Here is a 17,562-nt window from a genome sequence, read left to right as displayed (position 1 = left end):
TGCCCCGCGCCGCCCGCCCCCGGCGCGGCTCCGCCCGCGAGCGCTCCGGGATGGGCGGCGGGAGCTCCGAGCCGCGGTGCGGCTGACGGCGCGGCGGGGCGGCCCCTCCCGGGGCAGGTAGGTGAGGGCCGAGCCGGCGGGGAGCGGGACGGGGATCGCTCGCCTCCCTGCCCCAAACCTCCCGGCCGGCGGTGCGGGGACCTTTCTCCTTGCGCCCCTCGGGGCTGCGCCCGGCCCCGGCACACTCACCCCGGGCAGGACCCGTTCCCTTCACAGACCCCCTCCGGGTAGGGCCCGATCCCCTCGCGGCCCCCTCCCCCGGGCAGCCCCCGATCCCTTCAGCACCCCCTTCCCCACTCCGGGCAGGGCCCGATCCCCTCCTGCCCCGCAGGACCTGAGCCCCCAGTCCCTCAGGGCGGGAGCGGACACGACCCCATCCCTCCTCAGATCCCGCCATGGCTGGGTTTGCGCCCTCCAGCTCCCCACCACGACCCCCGCTCACAGACCAGAGCCCCCGGCACCGGCTGGGCTGGGAAAGGGGCACCAGGAGCCTGCCCACTCTCCCGCGGGGGATTCCCCAGCAGGCTGCCCTGCCCTGCTGCAGTCAGCCATTTACCCTCCTCCTCCCCCCGCCTGCCCCAGAGCCGGGCCCAGCTCCCTCACAGCGCCCGGACCCGCTCCGGCTGCCCAGGTGCGATGGGCATCCAGTCCCGGCCACTGTCCCCCAGCCTGGGTTCAGTCACCACATGAGTGGTGTTGGCGGTTTGATGGCAGACAGCACACACCCCTGCTCTATGCAGCCTGGAATTCCTTGCACTGCAGGGTTATTTCACCGTGCTCGGGGCATTGAGAGCTGCCAGGGTCTGGGGGGCTGTGTAGTGTTTTTCTCTGTGGTTATTCTTCACCTGTCTATGGTTTGGTTTTTTTTGCAGAACTGGATGAAGGGAATGTCTTACTGTTTCCACTCAGAAAGCCACTTGGATACTGGGCCAATATACGTGCGTGAAAATGGGAAGCTGCACATGGTAAATCAGGGTGCATGTGGCATACAGAATGTCACTCCCAAAACAAGACCTTTTAGGCTTTTTTCCAGAGGATTTTCGGTGGAGCTTTGTATGAACAGGGAGGACAATAGAGCAAGGAGGCAGAGGACTGATCATTTCATCTTCACGTACACTAAGGAGGGGAACCTCCGGTACTCAGCCAAGTCTCTCTTCAGCCTAGTGCTGAGTTACATTTCTGACAATGTTGATCACATTGACTCATTGATTGGTTTCCCTGAGCAGATTGCTGAAAAGCTCTTTTCAGCCGCAGAAGCAAGGCAAAAGTTCACAGAACCAGTAACAGGACTGAGAGCTCTACAGAAGTTTACTGAAGCATATGGCAGTTTGGTGCTATGTTCATTATGCTTGCGAAATAGGTAAGTGTCTTCAGTAACAAATATCATTGTCTGCTAGTGCTTTTGCTAGCACATTTGAAGTTTTCCTTAAATGATTTTATTCCGAAAATAATTTAAAAAATAAATCTCTTGGGCTTATGTTTTAATGAAATGATCTGAGCCTTATGTCACTCTTCTTGCTTCCTTTTGCCCCATTCCATTCCTACAAGTGCAGCTGCTGGTTTCATTCTAAGATACCAAACATAATACAGGTAACAGACTGCATCCATGTTAACTAACAGGTGATTTTTTGTGAAGGATTTAACCTACAATTATTTTTTAACAATAATAATCAGCACTTGCATAGTACACCCTTGCAAACTGGCCTGGGTTTATTTGCTGTAAGCTTGCTGTCCTATTTAATTTTGAGGGATCAGAAGAAGATTCAGTCTTGTAGGTAAGTTACAAGCTTGGAAGTTGTCCAGGTTTTACACTAGTTTATTGTGGTTCCCATCATACTGAATGTGCTTTAAGGAGGTTCTGATGGGAGTCCAGAACCAGTTTTTCCATCTACTCAATGTCGATGTTGTCTTTCACTAAAAGAGAGTCTTGCCAAGCTTAAAACCGGGTTATGTTTTTAAAGCCTTGTGCCTACTGAAGTCTTCTCCGGTAATATAACCAGTCTATATTCCATCTGTGCGCTTGAAAAAGGGGGATGTTTTATCCAGTTTAAAATCAAAGTACAGGCAGATTCATCTGAAGTGCTGAGGGTGTTTTGAGCACAGTAGGAATCTTTGAGCAGAGGTCAATTATCCTTTGTTTTATCCTTTAAACCCACTCCCTTTTTATCTCTAGTACAGATACTTTTATGGGCTTAATTCAGAAATGAAGTTACCTCTGGCATCTTCTGCCATTACAGAAATCTAAGTTAAGTATCAAGTCTTTGAAATCCAGGAAGATATTAAGGCATTTTCTGATGAATATTATTTCCAAAAGAGCCTGCTCTTCTCTTCACGACCTCCTTGAGCTAGTGGTGTCTCTCGAGAGCCGGCTTGCGCTTTGACTACACGTACTGCCTTCGCATAGCTGAACTGCACAGCAAAGCGATTTGGCGGGGTAGTTTGATAGGTATACTCGCAGTGGGAGGATATTAAGGTCCCTTTATTTGCTCGGCCAAAGCGGTGTTCCTTGAGGGATCAAATTAGCAAGCGCCCCTCATTTCAGCAGCGAAGATGCTGACCTCAGGGTTTGTCTTGCCATGGGGAATACAAGGTAAATTCAGGAGAGAGTAGGGAATTTGGGGCTTATCTTGCCACAGGGACAATAAAAAGTAAATGCAGGGAACACTGGTGAGGTAGTAACTGCGATGTGCTTATTACTGCATATTCATGCATGCCATTCTTCAGTGGTTTGTTCCTGTCTCTAAACCTCCTACTGCATAGTTCCTGCACAGATGTTTGCATGGTTGCAGAGTGAATCAGATCAGGGAACCAAGACAGCTAAAAAAATAACCCACTGAGGAGCTACTGTACTCAAAGCTCTAGTTGGAGTCCTGCAGATGTCCTATAGGACTTACATCTCTAGAGAAGTATTTTATTTATGTATACAAAAAGTAAATTTTTGCCATTTGACAAGCTATCCTCATGAATTTGAAGTGGATTTTAAACCTGGATGGATGTGGGTTTGTCTGCTTTCTAGATACTGAGGATAAATCAACTGAAGTTGATTTATGGTAAACTGGAATGTATATTATGCATTATTCTGAAATAGTACAATAATAATCTGTAAAGAAGTCCCTAGTTGCGATGTTTGCTAGTTTTAAAGTCTTAAGTCTTTGTGCAATATTTTGGATCAAAGCAAAACTATGACATTTGTTCAAGGAGAAGACTGTGAACTCAGATGTGTTGTGTGCAGGCTGCACATAAAACGGTCATTAGGACAGCTGGCTTATTTATGTTAATTTTCTTGTAGGTACTTAAAAGAAACAACTGCATTGTGCTTGTGACACTTGAGCATAGAGGTGCCTTTTTGTGTGCCTGAACACTGATAGCTTTTCTTTTTTCTCTTTGCAGATACCTGGTTATCTCTGCAAAGCTAGAAGAAATTAAGTCTTTCCGGGAGCTGACGTGTTTGGATCTCTCCTGTTGTAAACTCGGAGATGAACATGAGCTGCTGGAACACCTCACCAAAGAGGCTCTGTCTAGGTACAGATTTCTTGACATGTAGCTAAAAATGACACTTTAGTTTCCTTTCACTAAGTGTTTCAAAGAGTCGAGTTATGACTTTGAAGGAAAGTTTCACAGGCAGCAATGCGTAAGTTTGAAGATTTTGGTTGTTCATAAAACTTGTTCTTGAGATAAATAAAATACAGAATTTATTGTGCACAAAGCACATGATCCAAAGCACATACTGAATCATAAGAGGTCCTACAAATCTGCAAGATGTCTCATGTTTTTAAATCAACTTCTTATGATTTTCATTGGCCAAGTAATAACTTCATCTTAAGCATTGGAACAGTTTTACACTTTCATTTGACGATAAGATTTTGGTACGTTTTGCATCAAAGTGTTGTCTTTAAGTGCTCTGGAGAATGTTTCAGTGTTACGTTTTTCCCTGAGTTTTGTTCATCTATGTTATAATCTCTCATTGTTTACTTAAAATCGTTGCTGTATCTCTTATCAAATTTCCCTCTCCCATTTGGCCAAGCATTTTTCTCTTTTTAGTTCCAAGTGGCTTTGAGATTGGCAGCCTTGGTTTAAAGAACTTCAGTGTATAAAGAACCTTATTGTCTTTGTTAGCAAACACTTGTGCTCTAGGATCAGTTTGTCACTGCAGCTCTGGGCATAGCTGGTCAAGTAAGCCCTTAATTCTTGAGCTAGCAGAGGCAATACAGAGATATTTGTTGGTCCTATGAACCCAGGCATCTTTCTTGCTGTTTTTTTACTAATGTTAACAAAGTAAGCTGAAGGGTTGGCAGAGGAAGACCCCAGCCTTCTGACACAGAGGTTTAGGACATTTTGCAAAACTGTCTAAAATAATGACTGTAAACTATGCATTTGTATGTCTCTTCGCAGTGTAAAACGGCTTCTCCTGAAAGACAACTCTTTATCAGATGCAGGCCTTCGCAGAATGACAGCACCAGTACGAGTATTGAAAAAGGGACTTGAGAATCTTTTGGTATTAGACTTATCTTGTAAGTACTTCATGGTTTAATATTAGAAGCAATTTGTATCCCTTCTAATAGAGAATTTATCTTCCTTAATATTGAAGGAATACAATTAATTTGGTGATTTCCATGATACTCAACCCCAGATTTCACCAGCAACTTTCCAGAAGGCACAGATCATACCTGTAGTCTCAGCCACTTGCTACTTACCATAAATATTTTTGATAGTTTGAGAATTGGTATTGTAAATACTTGTATTTTGATCATTAGAGGGCAAAAGTCAGTTTTGACTCACTTTCAAAACATGAAACATACTACAAAAAAAGGCCCAAACCCCCTTGTTCCAGTACTAGCTTTTGGAACAAATAGTTTCTTGGTATTCTGATCACTTTTTTCCATATCTTGCATTTTCATTAACTTTACTTGATCTTACAGGTAATCCTAAAATCACAGATGTTGGAATCAGATACCTTCTTTCCTTCAAGAAATTGAATTGTTTGGACATTTCTGGGACAGGTCTCAAGGTAAAAAAAGTACCTAAGTTTACTGCATGAGAATAATTGAATGTTCTCCTCTGACTGTTTTATTTCCCTTTTCCCTAGGATGTTAATGCCGTCATTAAGCGGATCCAAACACAGATAGGCCTGGTTCACTCAAAAGTGCCTCTGAAAGAATTTGACCATAGTAACTGCAAAACAGAGGGATGGGCAGAACAGGTATGGGGTTTTAAGTCTTTTATTCTCTAGAAATTGTCCTTACGGAGTATTAAATCACTGAATTGGAGAGAATAAGGGATAGAGTTGTTTCCAGTGATATTTCAAGAAATATATTAACTGCTTCAAATGTTATTTCAGACAATTTTGCAGTGGGAGCAGGCAGTTATGGAGGCCATCAAGCCACAAGACAACTTGAGATCCAGAACAGCAGCTCTGCACTTCTGTACGTAACTGCATGAAGACCACATAGTTTGTTTTCTTTTCTAGAAGGAATATATATGTATATATATATTAGTACAAATAGCATCTCGGGTGTGCAGTTTCAGCCATTTGTGTAACTGCATTACACTGTGTTTGAGTTTTTTTCATTTGTTAGACTACTGCATAACTCTTAAAAGTAGAGCATGGCAGCACGCTTAGGAGAACATTTAATAACTGAGTTTTCTCTTGAAAATTCAGAACTATTTTTCCCTATGCACATTTCAGCAAAGCAGCCAGTATTCCAGGTTGGCTTGGCCAAAACTATTTGCAACACAAGTGTGCATTTTATGGCATAATTCTGTTTTCCCAAAATCTAAACTTCTTTTTTTTTTTTTCCCTGTAGATGGCAAGACACACAAAATAAAGGAAGTAGTCAAATGCAAGCTGGTGGAGGCAGAAACAAATGCATCTGGAAACTTGCAGTTTTATAAGGAAAAAGTTCAAAATTGCCATTTACCTTTGAAAAAGGAGGTTGCAGGCAGCCAGGAATTAAAGAACAATAAAAAAAGACCTTTGGCTGAACAAGAGAGAGAAAGGACTTCCAAACAGAAGCATCTGTGCCTCACTGTGGAGGACTGGGATTTATTAAACACCTACTGAGTCAGAAAGAACTGGGTCCTTTGTTTGTTGTTTTCTTGCTGATGACAGAATTGAAACATGTTGAGAGGAAGTAAGAAAGGAGACCAGTACTGTCAAATCTGTTTGCTGTGATATGCTTGGGGAGGGACAGAGTCAAGGGGAAGGTTGACGATACTACTGTATATTTACAATACACAATAATTTTTTCAAATAAAGTTTTTGTTGTCATCCTTAACTAATTCTTCTGACAATAGATAGAATTCACAAAAATAGCAGGTGCTATCCCTCCTCCTCTCTTGCCTCTTGAGAGGCAGAAAGACAAATCACTGCAGCTCATCTGAAATGAAGCTGCACTGTGCTTGTCAAGTGCCCTGGGACGTGAATCGTGCTGGCAGAACATAAACCTCAGGCTGGAAGCACCAGGCTGGGCTGACAGAGCTCTGACAACAGGAGGAAGCGAAAAGGAGAAGCACAGGCCTCAGGGGAGGAAGGCAGAGAGACAGTAACCCTTTGCTAACAGGTATTACAGAAAGCTAAAGTAGAACACAAGTCCCTCATGTCTCATTTTAGCCCAGGAAATAAAAGCTGAAAGTGGGTTACTGTAGGGATTAGACTGCAGCTGTAATATATTCTCCCTTATAAGCAAATTCACTGCATTTGAGAGCATTCTGGGGTTTAAAACCCATTCTCAGCATCTGTGCATGCTTGGGTACTTCCCCATCTAAAACCAGGGAATTTTTTAATTGAAATATGAATTATACATATTTGCCGTAAAAAAAACCCTTGACACTCAGGCTCTTGCGTTGGTCTGTCTGAAGCCAGGAGCACAGCTGAAATGCTGCAGGTCTGTTAATCATTGAATTCCTGCCCTGAGTGTTTCTATTATATCAAAATTGACCGAGGTACACAGTGCCCATGAGTTGGGCCGTGTGACCATCAGTGTGCTCTCATGCCTAAGACCAAGAATTTACTACAGGTATCCTCTAAATAAGCACTAGTAGAAGAAATCTGCCTTTTGCGCTGTTGCTTACCATAATTCAGTGACAAGAAAAGCATCACATCCTTGGGAATCATGAAGAGGCCAAGAAAAGGAACTTCACCTCAAAAATGCATACAGACCTAAACCCCTTTCTCTCTTTGTTCTTTTATTGCTGATTTTGTTCCCCCCCTAAAAGGACTGCAGACCAAAGCAAGCATACTTGGATTCAAGCCCTACATTTTTTCCCAGAAAATCAAGGCTATTAATAGCTTCCACTGACAACTACATCAGGCCTCTGCAGAGACAAATAACGGCACAAAGAGTAACTGAGCAAAACAGCGTCTCAACAGGGAGGAAGTAAACTGTGATACTCAAGTATAATCCTCCTCCTGCCACTGGTTCAACGGCCACCAGGGATTTCTTTCGCTAGCCCTTCCACCACCGTGGAGATCTGCTAATCTGACTGTGGAGACACACGCATCCCAGAGGATCATATACTCCATTTCACATCAGTAAAGCAGCTGGGAGCTGATGCCTTGAGCTGGAAAATAGGCACATCTTGATTTGACATCAACAGTCTGCCCAGGTCACAGGCTTGTTAGTAAAATAATACAGTACAGCTTTCCTCTCCAGAAGAGGTGTTTTAGAGTACTGTGTTTCTTACACTCTCCATCTCTGGTACAATTACCCCTTTTCTTAGGTTTCTTGCTGACCAGCAGACTTTTAAACACAGTACTGTGTAAGTTTTTCCCTAGGAAGACTTAAGACACACCACTATGTCCTCAACCCACTAATCTCTGTTTATTGCTCTCTGTAAGGCACACAGCCTCTGCTGACCAGGAACAAAGCAGTAAGAAAGAAAATTACAGGAGACTCACCCTGAAATAGAGCGGCTCAGCCGAGTGCCTGCCACGTCCCTGGTTGTTTCCAGGCTGGCTTCTGGCTCTTGGTGCCTGTGGACTGCTGCTTCGCATGTCTCTCTTGGTTAGTCTCTTCACAGGTGTAAATCCAGAGCAGGATGAGTCCCCAGTTCCTCCCTCCTAACCCAGGGCCATCAATCACAGCTCTGGCCTCCCAGGAGCACTGGCTGGGAACTGATACAGGGACATCAGCTGGAGAGCAACCCTGGGGCTCTGCCCTGCAGGTACTGGATGGACCAGCTCCTCCAGTGCAGAGATCACACTCCTAACCCCATTTCTTTGTGGTTCAGCTCAACTACAAAGCCGAGAGATGGAGGAAAGGGAGAGGAAGACTGCATTTGCTTTCCCCTTTGCAGCCAGGGACACCTTCCATGCACCCTGAGCCTGCCTCTGTTTCCTCATCCGCCTTCCTTTGACTGCTGCCCCATAGAATCATGCAGCAGCCATAGCCCACCTGCCCCCTCCCAACGCAGAGAGCTTGTTGCACATCCTTTTCAAAGCCAAGGAACAGGCAAACAATCCCTGACTGAACCCAATCTGCATTGGAAAGGAGCTCTTCTTCCCCAGGAAGGAGAGGCTGACCCAGTAGCGCTGCCTCTGAACCATCCTTCCTTGAGCTCATCTTAAGAAATGCTGCAAGACTTCCTTGCTAGTTGCCCCAGAACATACTTTGAGGAACAACAGCAACCACAACAAGGTTTTTATTTACCAACTCCAGCTTAGCCTTGTTGAAGTGTTAGATGTCTGTGACTCTCCAGTAAAAATGTGCATCTCAATTTCAGGTTTTGATTGAGGATAGAAGCTTGCAAGTGAGAAATGTTTACCTAGAAAATTCCTAATCTCTCTTCTGAGCTGCAGCACTGAATGCACTGCTGTAATGTTTTACAGACACAGAGATACGAGCCATCCATCCTAGCCAGGCATGGAGAGGGACAGGTTATTAAATGTGGTTTCCTGTAGTACTGGTTCCATTATGCAGAGTTTTGCCACCTCATTCCTGGTGAAGTATGAGTCAGAATACTGTAAAGCTATTTTAAAATGATCTCATGGATCTACAGCTATATCCCAGCTACAAATTAGGAGAAACATTCACTGTTGATACAAGTCATGGTGACAGGCAGAGTTGCAGATCACAGGACAGAGAGGAAATGAGCGAACAGGGTTTTATTTTTAAAGATTTATGACCTGGGATGGTGTTGGGAAGAGGGTCGCCTGATGTTTATTTTGGGCTTAGAAAAGTAAATGCACACCCTGTAAATGCGGCTTTTTCTCAGATGTGTTAGACACATATGAGATTTTTCAAAGAAGCATAGAAAAGCTGCATCTTTCTTAAACTTCAGTGGCATGTCTGTATCTGTATCCTGAGGACTGCTTTGAAGGTTTGGCTGCCTGATCCTACTTTGCTGTCAGAGGAGTGAAACGAGCAGTGAACAGACCCTCTGTCATCCCATGTCGCCCTGGGAGTGGCACTTGGTTTTCTGTTGCTCCCTGCTCTGAGGCTGCAACTTATTTTTCTCATTTCTTTGCCAACTTAAGTGCAAACTCATCCCAGCCCCACGGCTGTTCTCAACCTGCTAAGCTGCTGCTCCAGAACTGCACAGCCACGAGAGAAGTACGTTTTATACACACGCCAGTTCCCTGCCCTGGCACACAGGGACATCTGTGTGGTCACAGGGACACAGTAATTTGTCCCCACAAACACTCACTTCAGACTTCCTTGCCATTACACTCTCTGTGTTGGCCTTCATGATTTGAGAAGAGTGTAGGAGGTGGCCCATGCAGCAACTCCCCATTGTGTCACCTGCAGCACAGCGTTCCCAAGGAAGTGTTCTGGGAGCATCAGCACAGAACTTTCAAAACTGCTGCTGAAACATCCACAGATGTGCTTTGAACACAAACACAGGCTTCTCCTGCCTGTGAGGATCAGGAGTGTGAGGACACATCAGAGAGAAATGCTAACCCAAGGGCTACAAAGGCTCACCTCGCTCAGCTCCTGGTCTTTAGGGTAGTCCTCAATGTACCTTCATCTGGCTGCCTGCAAAGGCACCAGCATGTCCATACAGCAGAAATCCCTTGCCAAGGGTTTGGAAGACATAGTGTCTGTATTGGCACCAGCTGGGAAACAGTCTCCAGCAGCCTGCACACAACCCATCGAGTCAATGCTGCAAGAGAGTGCTCTGCCCACGTAGAAAGGACTCACCCTTGCATGACAGGAGAACCCTTAAAGGTGTCCCACAGCCAGTGTCCAGCCTTCAGCATGGGCTGCCATATGCACTTCATCCCTGTTCGGTGTCACTGTGCGCTGGTCAGTGTGCTGCTGCTGAGGATTTGCTTGGGTTGGAGCTCCCCAAGCGGGTGGCAGAGCAGGAGGACACCAAGGCTTAAAGGTGACAAAGCAGGAAGTACCCTGTGGTCTCCAACGCTGCTGAGTGCCAAGACTTCATGGTCTGCAGACATACTCATCAGACCAGCTGAGGCAATGCTGGACGCCATCCCTGCACAGCCTCCTGGGGACGCAGGAACAGTACTGGTAGAGCACGGGCCTGCAGCTCCACCACTCCGACCCACATGGGGGGCAGGCAGCCACTGCAAGGGATGGAAAGCATGGAAGAGAAATGGTTCTGCTGCCCTGACCCCCTTCACTCCTCTCTTAAACAGGTAGCTACCCTTTGTCCCTGGCAGCTACTGAAAAGCCACTGGTGATGACCCTGAGTCTCAGAACCCATCAAAGAGGACACTCACTTGATGCTGCTTGTGGGAGACAGCCATGGAGCGTGACACTGCAACGGCCTTTGTGGCAGACATGCCATCCTGGGAGGAACAACTAGCTGTATTTATTTTTTTTAGCAAGCTCCTCTAGAGAAAGCTGCTGATACAGGCAGGTCTTGCCCGAGGTTCAGAACCACAGGGGTGACTTAGCAAAGCTGCTGCTCGTTTTAGTGAGAGAAGGATCTAGATGCCTTTGAAGCTGCTGAGGCACACATACCGTCTCCTGGCCAGCCACCAGAGGCCAGTTTGAATGATTGCTGCTGCCTGCAGCTACACATTCCAACAAAACTGTTCCACACTAAGCAAAGCTGCAGAGGAGGAATAACTTTTGGGGCTGGGAGAAAAGCATGGAGCCTTTCCTCCCACAGTTGCCACCAGGTTGTGACACAGAACCCCTGGCAGCTGGTGGGAGGGAGCCCACACAGTTCGTACTCGTGTCCTATCCCATCTGTTTTGTGTTTTCGCAGTGGATGCCAGTCTCCCGGCACTTCCAGCAGCACCACTGAGCCCCACACCTGTACAGCCTATTTAAATCCATCAGCAGAAAAGACCTTTTGCCCAGAAGTAGCCCAAAGAGAGACTTACAGCTCCCCATCTCGTCCGAGCAGTCTCCGCAGTCGTTCATCCCATCACACCTCCGATCAGCATAGAGCCAGTATGTGGGGTTACTGCAGCGGAAAACCAGGTATCGCGGGAGGCTGCGGGGCACGTCACCTGCAAGGGTGGACACGCGGGACATGCTCACCTCCACCAGGCACAGACGCACCGGTCAAAATGGGGATGGCAGCTACCAAAGGCTGCTGTTACGGGGAGTCAGTCAGTCTGTCATTACCCACATGGTATGGGCACAAAACACAGCGCAGATGGGGAAGCTGCAGTTGGAGAGGAACAGGGACGTTCGTGGCTAAGCCAGGAGCAGAGTCTGAGTGCCCTGGGCTTCTGCTTTAAAGAGTTTTTTCCAGGGTAGTTGGACAAAAAATCAGCTCCATAGGCATGCAGGTTAAAAAATGGAGGAACACAGCATTGTGGTTTAAAAAAATAAACCAAGGAAGGTCAGAGGAGCTTGGGGTCTTTGATTCATGGCACTCCCACTGGGTTTTGGGCAGCACTGTCTCTCCGCATCTGCCCTACAAAAGATCCACCAGGTTCATCTGCTCTTGTATGTGTCCAGAAGTGTGAAGCAGGATTAGAGGGACACTGGCTGCTCAGTCTCACAGCAGGAAGAGCAGCATGGAGAGGACAGTGACAAAAAAAAACCACTCACCACAGAGCTCCTCCTGCTCATCCTCTCCATTCCTGCAGTTGCTGACTCCATTGCAGACCTGACTGGCTGGGACGCAGGTCACCCTGTCATCACACAAGAAGCCTGTCCGGTTATTGGAGGCTGCACAGAAGCGGTTCACTGAAGGGAAAGCGAGAAATACTTTATTTTCCAACATTTTCATGGTATGAAGAACATATCAAAGGGAAGAAAAGGGGATTTCTGAAATGCATTTGTTACTCTGGAATAACCAGGGGCCAGAATTAATCTCTGGTGGGTTCATGGCAGAGTCTGAAGACTACACCAGCAGTTTGAATCATGATCACACCACCCAGAGTTACCACAGCCCTGGGGAGCAGGACTCTGGAGCTGAGAAACAGCTCATGGTGACTTGGGTTGTCCAAAGCTGGCCCAGCCCCACATCACTCTGCTAGTCCCCTTCCTTCCCCCTGGTCTGCACCGGGAAGCGCCGGTTCATGCACAGTGATGGACATGAAAGCTCTTCTCATGCAACATCATTTTCTGCCACTCTTATTTAAAAAAAAATGAAAAAAAATCCTTGGGAGACAAACCTGGTGCACGTGGCAGGAGTCCCAGTGCCACTGCCAAGCCCACGGTAGCCATGAGGACGAGCAGTGCCACAGCAGAGATGCAGACACGTCTCCGTGTGCAGCCCGCACGGGCGCTGCACGGCCGGCAGCAGCCTGTTGGGAGGGCAGAGCCAGAGGTGAGGGGCTGGGCAAGGGTCCGGCAGGATCGGGGTGCTTTGGAGGGGAACGGGACAGAGCCGTGAGGGTGACGATTTGAGGGGGTCTGTGTGTGGGACTGGCAGGGGGTTACTGGGGCTTGGGGCTTGATAGTTGAGTTTTAATAGCCAAATTCTCATGTTAAACAACTCCTTGTAAGGAATTTTTCTGCTTGCAGCGTGGAAGAGCCTGTGCTGCCATTATGGAGCACCAGGACTGAATGGCACAAACACACTTCTCTGACGGAGCTCACCGAACACACTGGGGTGGAGAAGTTGGAGAAGCTCCTGGCAAGAGCAATCAAAACACAAGGCAGGTCACTGGAAGGCTGGAAAAGGTGCCCTCCCAGAGCCCACTGCAAAACTCCTCAAGAGAGAAAAATTTCACTTTACAGCATTTTGGGCTTTCTGCCCCAACCAGGACTCTAACACTTCCACAGAACAAGGCTGAATTATCAGCTCAAAATAGTGAGAACTGGCTGAAGAGCAGCCCTTTTCCTCCCCAAAGACGTTTCCAGGGTACAAAGGGCAGCAGCCTTCCAGGGAGTCCAGCTTTCAGAAAGTCATGTATGTAAACCAAACCAAATCCAGAAGCTAAATGTCAAGCCCACAGTCACCGCAGCACAAGAGCAGCCTGTGTAACAGCAATACCCATCCACTGCCCTCATCTCAGCGACCTGCAGCACCAGTGCTTTGTCTCTAAACCAACACTGTATTTTCTTGCATTCTTTTGTATTTTCAGACCAACAGAAAAAAAAAAATATTAACATGGTCATCTGAGAAACACATAACTGGTCACTTAACACAACCCCGCCTGTATAACTGCATTTTGGTATTTCTGAACCTAAAGAGGTTTAATCAAAATTTAGAATTTGTCTTAGCTGTGTTCCCTATTTACTTAGTTATTGCGTTGTACAAACACCAAGTAAAGGAACAACAGCAAAGGGATCTGGGTTACAGTTACCGCCCCTCTGTCACGCCCGAGAGGGAATCAAACACAGAACATTTCAGCTTGAAAGAAAAGTGGTGAATTACAGCATGTCTGTGTCTACAAGACAACACGTTTGACCAGAAAGCACAACAGTTGCAAACAGATATGCGTATAAAATGATGGCAGTGATGAAATGTTGCTGCAACCCGATCTACAGGTTTGCTATTGATTCTGTTTGATCTCGCCTTCTCCTTCTTAAAATGGTCAAAATTTGCTGGTTTGGCTATCAGGAATGTGTAGAAAGCTGATGGAAAGCTTATTAGGAACCTCGTCTGTGACAGACAAAGACTGCTTATCATGCTGCTGTACCATAAGACTGCCAATTCCAGGACAACAAAGAACAGCTTAAGTTCATTAAGTTTATAGTCTGGACATTTCACTACACAGAAGGAGGGAAAAAAACCCAGGTCTCAACAGACCGTAAATACTACTTTTACATTACATAGATCATTTCAGTTGATGTATACTTTAATAATAACAATGTTAAGCTCTGCATTTTATTTGTTACCTCTTTCTTCAGAGAAGGACTTTGTTGAATCAAAAGTAGCTACATCACCATTTCTCTAGAAGGAAATGAATAAAAGACTGATTACAGAAGCAGCATGCAGTAACCATGCAGTTAGGCCTTTCTGGTTCTCATACCATCTTACCCAGGAATATATAATGAATGGCATTACTTTCCATACAAGTAAAAATTGCTTCAGTGGAAAAATGGCCCAGATGTAATTCACATAGTGGTCAATTAGATCAACTTTTAAATCTTAGTTACACATTTGTAAAACAAACACTAATGCAAGTTCAACACTTGATATCAGTACTTTCCTTTCGTATCAAATTAGGTTAAGAAGAAACAACTCCAAATCTTACAGAAACCAGAGATAAAGAGCTCAAACAACACTAGCAAGAACACGTGTACTTTAGGAAGCAGCTGCACATAAGATTTTTCCGAAGAGAAGGGCTGTACCTGGGGGCGAATTTTGTTCATCCTTCCCAGAGCGACAGCCCTTGCAGCAGCTCAGAGGACCGCAGGGAGTTTTCTGCACCTGCACATGAGTGATGTTACCAGGATACAAACCCCAACAGAGGCGGGAGAGCGGGGAGTGTGCTGCTGCCCTGGCACGGGAGCAGGAGCCGATGGGGAAGGCAGCGCTGAGCCCATGCTCCAGCTCTGGTTGGAAGCGGCGTTTCTGGTTTGCTTAGAATCATAGAATCATTTCAGTTGGAAGAGACCCTCAGGATCATCAAGTCCAGCCGTAACCTAATCTAAATCTAGCACTAAACCATGTCCCTAAGAACCTCGTCAAACACCTTTTGAACACCTCCAGGGATGGTGACTCCACCACTTTCTTGGGCAGCCTGTTCCAGCTTCTGATTGCTCCTAGCTCAATCTTGGATTCACAACAGGGCATTAGGCAAATCCTAAAGCAAGCAGAGATTTTGGATGCTGAGAACCCTGTTGCCACTCCTGACACAGGTTCAGAAAACAAACACTCACCTGCAGCTGATGTTGGTTGCATTTACCCTGGTCCTGGTCAGGGAGAACCCGGCTTCATGAGGAAAGCTTGAGGGAAGAGAGCGTCATCATCTCCACACACAACCCCTTTCTCCCCACCTCCTTCCCACAACAGTGCTGACAACGCAGCAGCATCAGCCCTATTTATGCTGACCTCGTAGCAGCATCCACCCAGACTCCTGCGAGATGATCAGATGCCAGCAGAGCTGTGCAGGATACAACTGTTTGGAACAGCTTCCCTGCCTGGACAAGGCGCACAGGCAGAGCAAATCCTCCTGGTTCCTCTCCTCTACCTGCATACTTGAACTTCCAGACCTGCAGTAAGTCTCAGCAGCTCAGCCTGTAGCTAACACAAACTTACAAATAGGTTGCAGCCTTCTAAACTGTCTGCAGGCTTCAGCACAGCACACAGAGTGTTTTACAGCTTCAAGGATAAAACAGCAGGAGCAGGCTGCTTTGCCATGGGGTAGGGGCACAAGAAGCACTGGAATAAAGTGCTTGAGGAGCACAAATTCCTCTTCTTGCTTTCAGGAGGGTCCATAAGACTCAAGCAACTGCAAATCGTTGCCAGCCCACAGATGAAGATTCCTCTCCAAGCACCAGCAAAATCAGCTCACCAGGGCTTCAGAGACCTTGGCAGCTCCATTGCTTCTAAGTTTGCTCTGAGACAGTTGCCTTAAGTGAACCGATTCAAAGCACCAAATAACACCTGACACGGAGGAACGGTTAAGGCCCCTTCCCTCTCCATCCCCCTCCCCCCTCCTTTCTGAAGTAAAAGAAATAAAGTTTTAGAGAAACTAAAGGGAACACAAATGAAGATATCTGATGTGATGGGAGACTACTGGTTAATTCTAGAACCTGAAAAAAGCTTCATGTCTCCCCAAAAGCACCACGGTTATTTCTGCCAGCAGTGACTTGCACACTTGAGAGGGTTGCCTCATTTGTGTTAAGATGATTCTATTTAAAATCAGGTACAAGTTCAATTGAATACATGCCTAAAGAGAATATAAAATGCTTTCCTCCTGCAGTTTCAATAATTTAAGGCCCTTCATTTAAACGGTGGTCTTGGGCTGAGATCAAACCCAAATTGCAGCTTCTGAGAAGGACGATACCAGGAAGTCAAACATTAAAAAAGAAAAAACAAACAACATTCTGTAAAGTCAAACACCAAGATTCCATTTAAAACTAGAAATCTTGAGAAACAGTTCAATTGCTGTAGCCTAGCCAATCTCTCATTTGACTGAGGGAAGATCCTTTGACAAGAGCTTACAAGTACAACACTGAGCAAATTCTTCATCCTCCGGCTCACTCTGGGAACAGCAGTGCCAAGTGACAGATTGCCAGCGGCAGAGTGTCCTGTGACCTAACTGCACATGGTCAAATCACTGGCTTCACTGCACAATTATTTACCTCAAACGTCATTAAACAGCGAACAAAAAAACCAAACCATGTAAAACTTCTATTGAGTTTTCTCCCTTTGTTGTAGACAGATAAAACACCAAATGAAAGCAGAAGTGGTTTAACTCAAACCAAGGAATGTGAGCAACAAAGTCAAATGTTTTGGAAGAGAAAGTTTTGTGAAATCATCAACATGACAGAGGCTGTGCTGTATACACCTCAAACCAGCAAAGCACCATGTTTTCATGAAGCTGTAACACTCTGCAATTACATGCAATAGTACAGGAAAACATTTTAACAGACTTGAAAACATTTAAATAGTTGGAAAAACTGTGATTTCTAAAATCACTCTGAAAAGGCAACCCCAAACAACACAGTGCAAAGGTGACAGGCAATAATCACTGAAGTATAGTTCATACTTAAAAATAAATGTAAATATCTGTTGCACGCATCACATTTGATACCTCCTGAAGCCAAACACTGGCATCCTGCACTGAAACGGGGCTGTACATTGAGATATTGAGGTTTGCTCTATATGAGCAGGAACACACATCTCAATGGAATCACTACTGCAGAGGGATTTCCCGCCTGATTGCACATGTGAACACCGTTCTGAAAACATCATACCATCGATTTTCACAGTAAGTCATGCCTGAGGTCTTTGTAATAATGCCACTGACACACAAAGGTACCTGCCAGTGGCTGCTGACTCTCAAATTTCTGGGCAACCATGTTGTCCCACTGAAGAATTTTGCATGAAGAGGTACCACTAATTTAAGACATCAACTTGCAATTTCTGCATGTTGATACAAGTCTGCTTAAACATCTCTTAGTGGCCTTAACCTCATTGACAGAGAACCTGCTTGAGCGCATCGACACTGAGCTT

At 45.8% G+C, this 17,562-nt stretch overlaps 2 protein-coding genes across 5 annotated transcripts; one reads left to right on the top strand and one right to left on the bottom strand.

Annotated features, from left to right (window-relative positions):
• On the top strand, positions 1 to 6,335 carry LRRC42 (leucine rich repeat containing 42). 4 transcript variants are annotated; one of them, XM_082052737.1, is made up of 9 exons: positions 1 to 117; positions 933 to 998; positions 1,287 to 1,420; positions 3,451 to 3,582; positions 4,453 to 4,571; positions 4,980 to 5,068; positions 5,147 to 5,260; positions 5,399 to 5,483; positions 5,865 to 6,335. In XM_082052737.1, the coding sequence occupies exons 2-9, from the start codon at positions 939 to 941 to the stop codon at positions 6,119 to 6,121; spliced, it is 990 nt and encodes a 329-aa protein (XP_081908863.1). In that variant the 5' UTR covers positions 1 to 117; positions 933 to 938; the 3' UTR covers positions 6,122 to 6,335. The 4 variants fall into 4 exon arrangements, with proteins under 4 accessions (XP_081908863.1, XP_081908862.1, XP_081908860.1 ...); XM_082052736.1 differs by having other exon boundaries at positions 933 to 1,025; XM_082052734.1 differs by having other exon boundaries at positions 933 to 1,420.
• On the bottom strand, positions 5,405 to 15,623 carry LDLRAD1 (low density lipoprotein receptor class A domain containing 1). The gene is made up of 8 exons (XM_082052739.1): positions 15,261 to 15,623; positions 14,730 to 14,808; positions 14,274 to 14,328; positions 12,602 to 12,733; positions 12,033 to 12,170; positions 11,354 to 11,482; positions 7,958 to 10,585; positions 5,405 to 5,523 (listed from the first exon to the last, which is right to left on the bottom strand). The coding sequence occupies exons 2-7, from the start codon at positions 14,748 to 14,750 to the stop codon at positions 10,440 to 10,442; spliced, it is 621 nt and encodes a 206-aa protein (XP_081908865.1). The 5' UTR covers positions 14,751 to 14,808; positions 15,261 to 15,623; the 3' UTR covers positions 5,405 to 5,523; positions 7,958 to 10,439.
• Positions 15,624 to 17,562: the final 1,939 nt, after the last annotated feature.

This window comes from Streptopelia decaocto (genome assembly GCF_964273445.1).
Source record: "Streptopelia decaocto genome assembly, chromosome: 5".
Classification (NCBI taxonomy): Eukaryota; Metazoa; Chordata; class Aves; order Columbiformes; family Columbidae; genus Streptopelia; species Streptopelia decaocto.
The sequence above is the reverse complement of the archived record's forward strand: the minus strand, read 5'-3'. Positions and strand labels throughout refer to the sequence as shown.

Bases quoted from the DNA above. Each gene is read 5' to 3' on its own strand.
- LDLRAD1 (XM_082052739.1), bottom strand. From the start codon at position 14,750: ATGAACAAAATTCGCCCCCAG. The intron at 14,329-14,729 runs GTACAGCCCTTC...ATTTCCTTCTAG, and splicing joins TGAACAAAATTCGCCCCCAG to AGAAATGGTGATGTAGCTAC. The intron at 10,586-11,353 runs GTAAGTCTCTCT...CATCCCTTGCAG, and splicing joins CTCGGACGAGATGGGGAGCT to TGGCTGCCTGCCCCCCATGT.
- LRRC42 (XM_082052734.1), top strand. From the start codon at position 939: ATGAAGGGAATGTCTTACTGTTTCCACTCAGAAAGCCACTTGGATACT. The intron at 4,572-4,979 runs GTAAGTACTTCA...TTGATCTTACAG, and splicing joins TTTGGTATTAGACTTATCTT to GTAATCCTAAAATCACAGAT. The intron at 5,261-5,398 runs GTATGGGGTTTT...ATGTTATTTCAG, and splicing joins CAGAGGGATGGGCAGAACAG to ACAATTTTGCAGTGGGAGCA.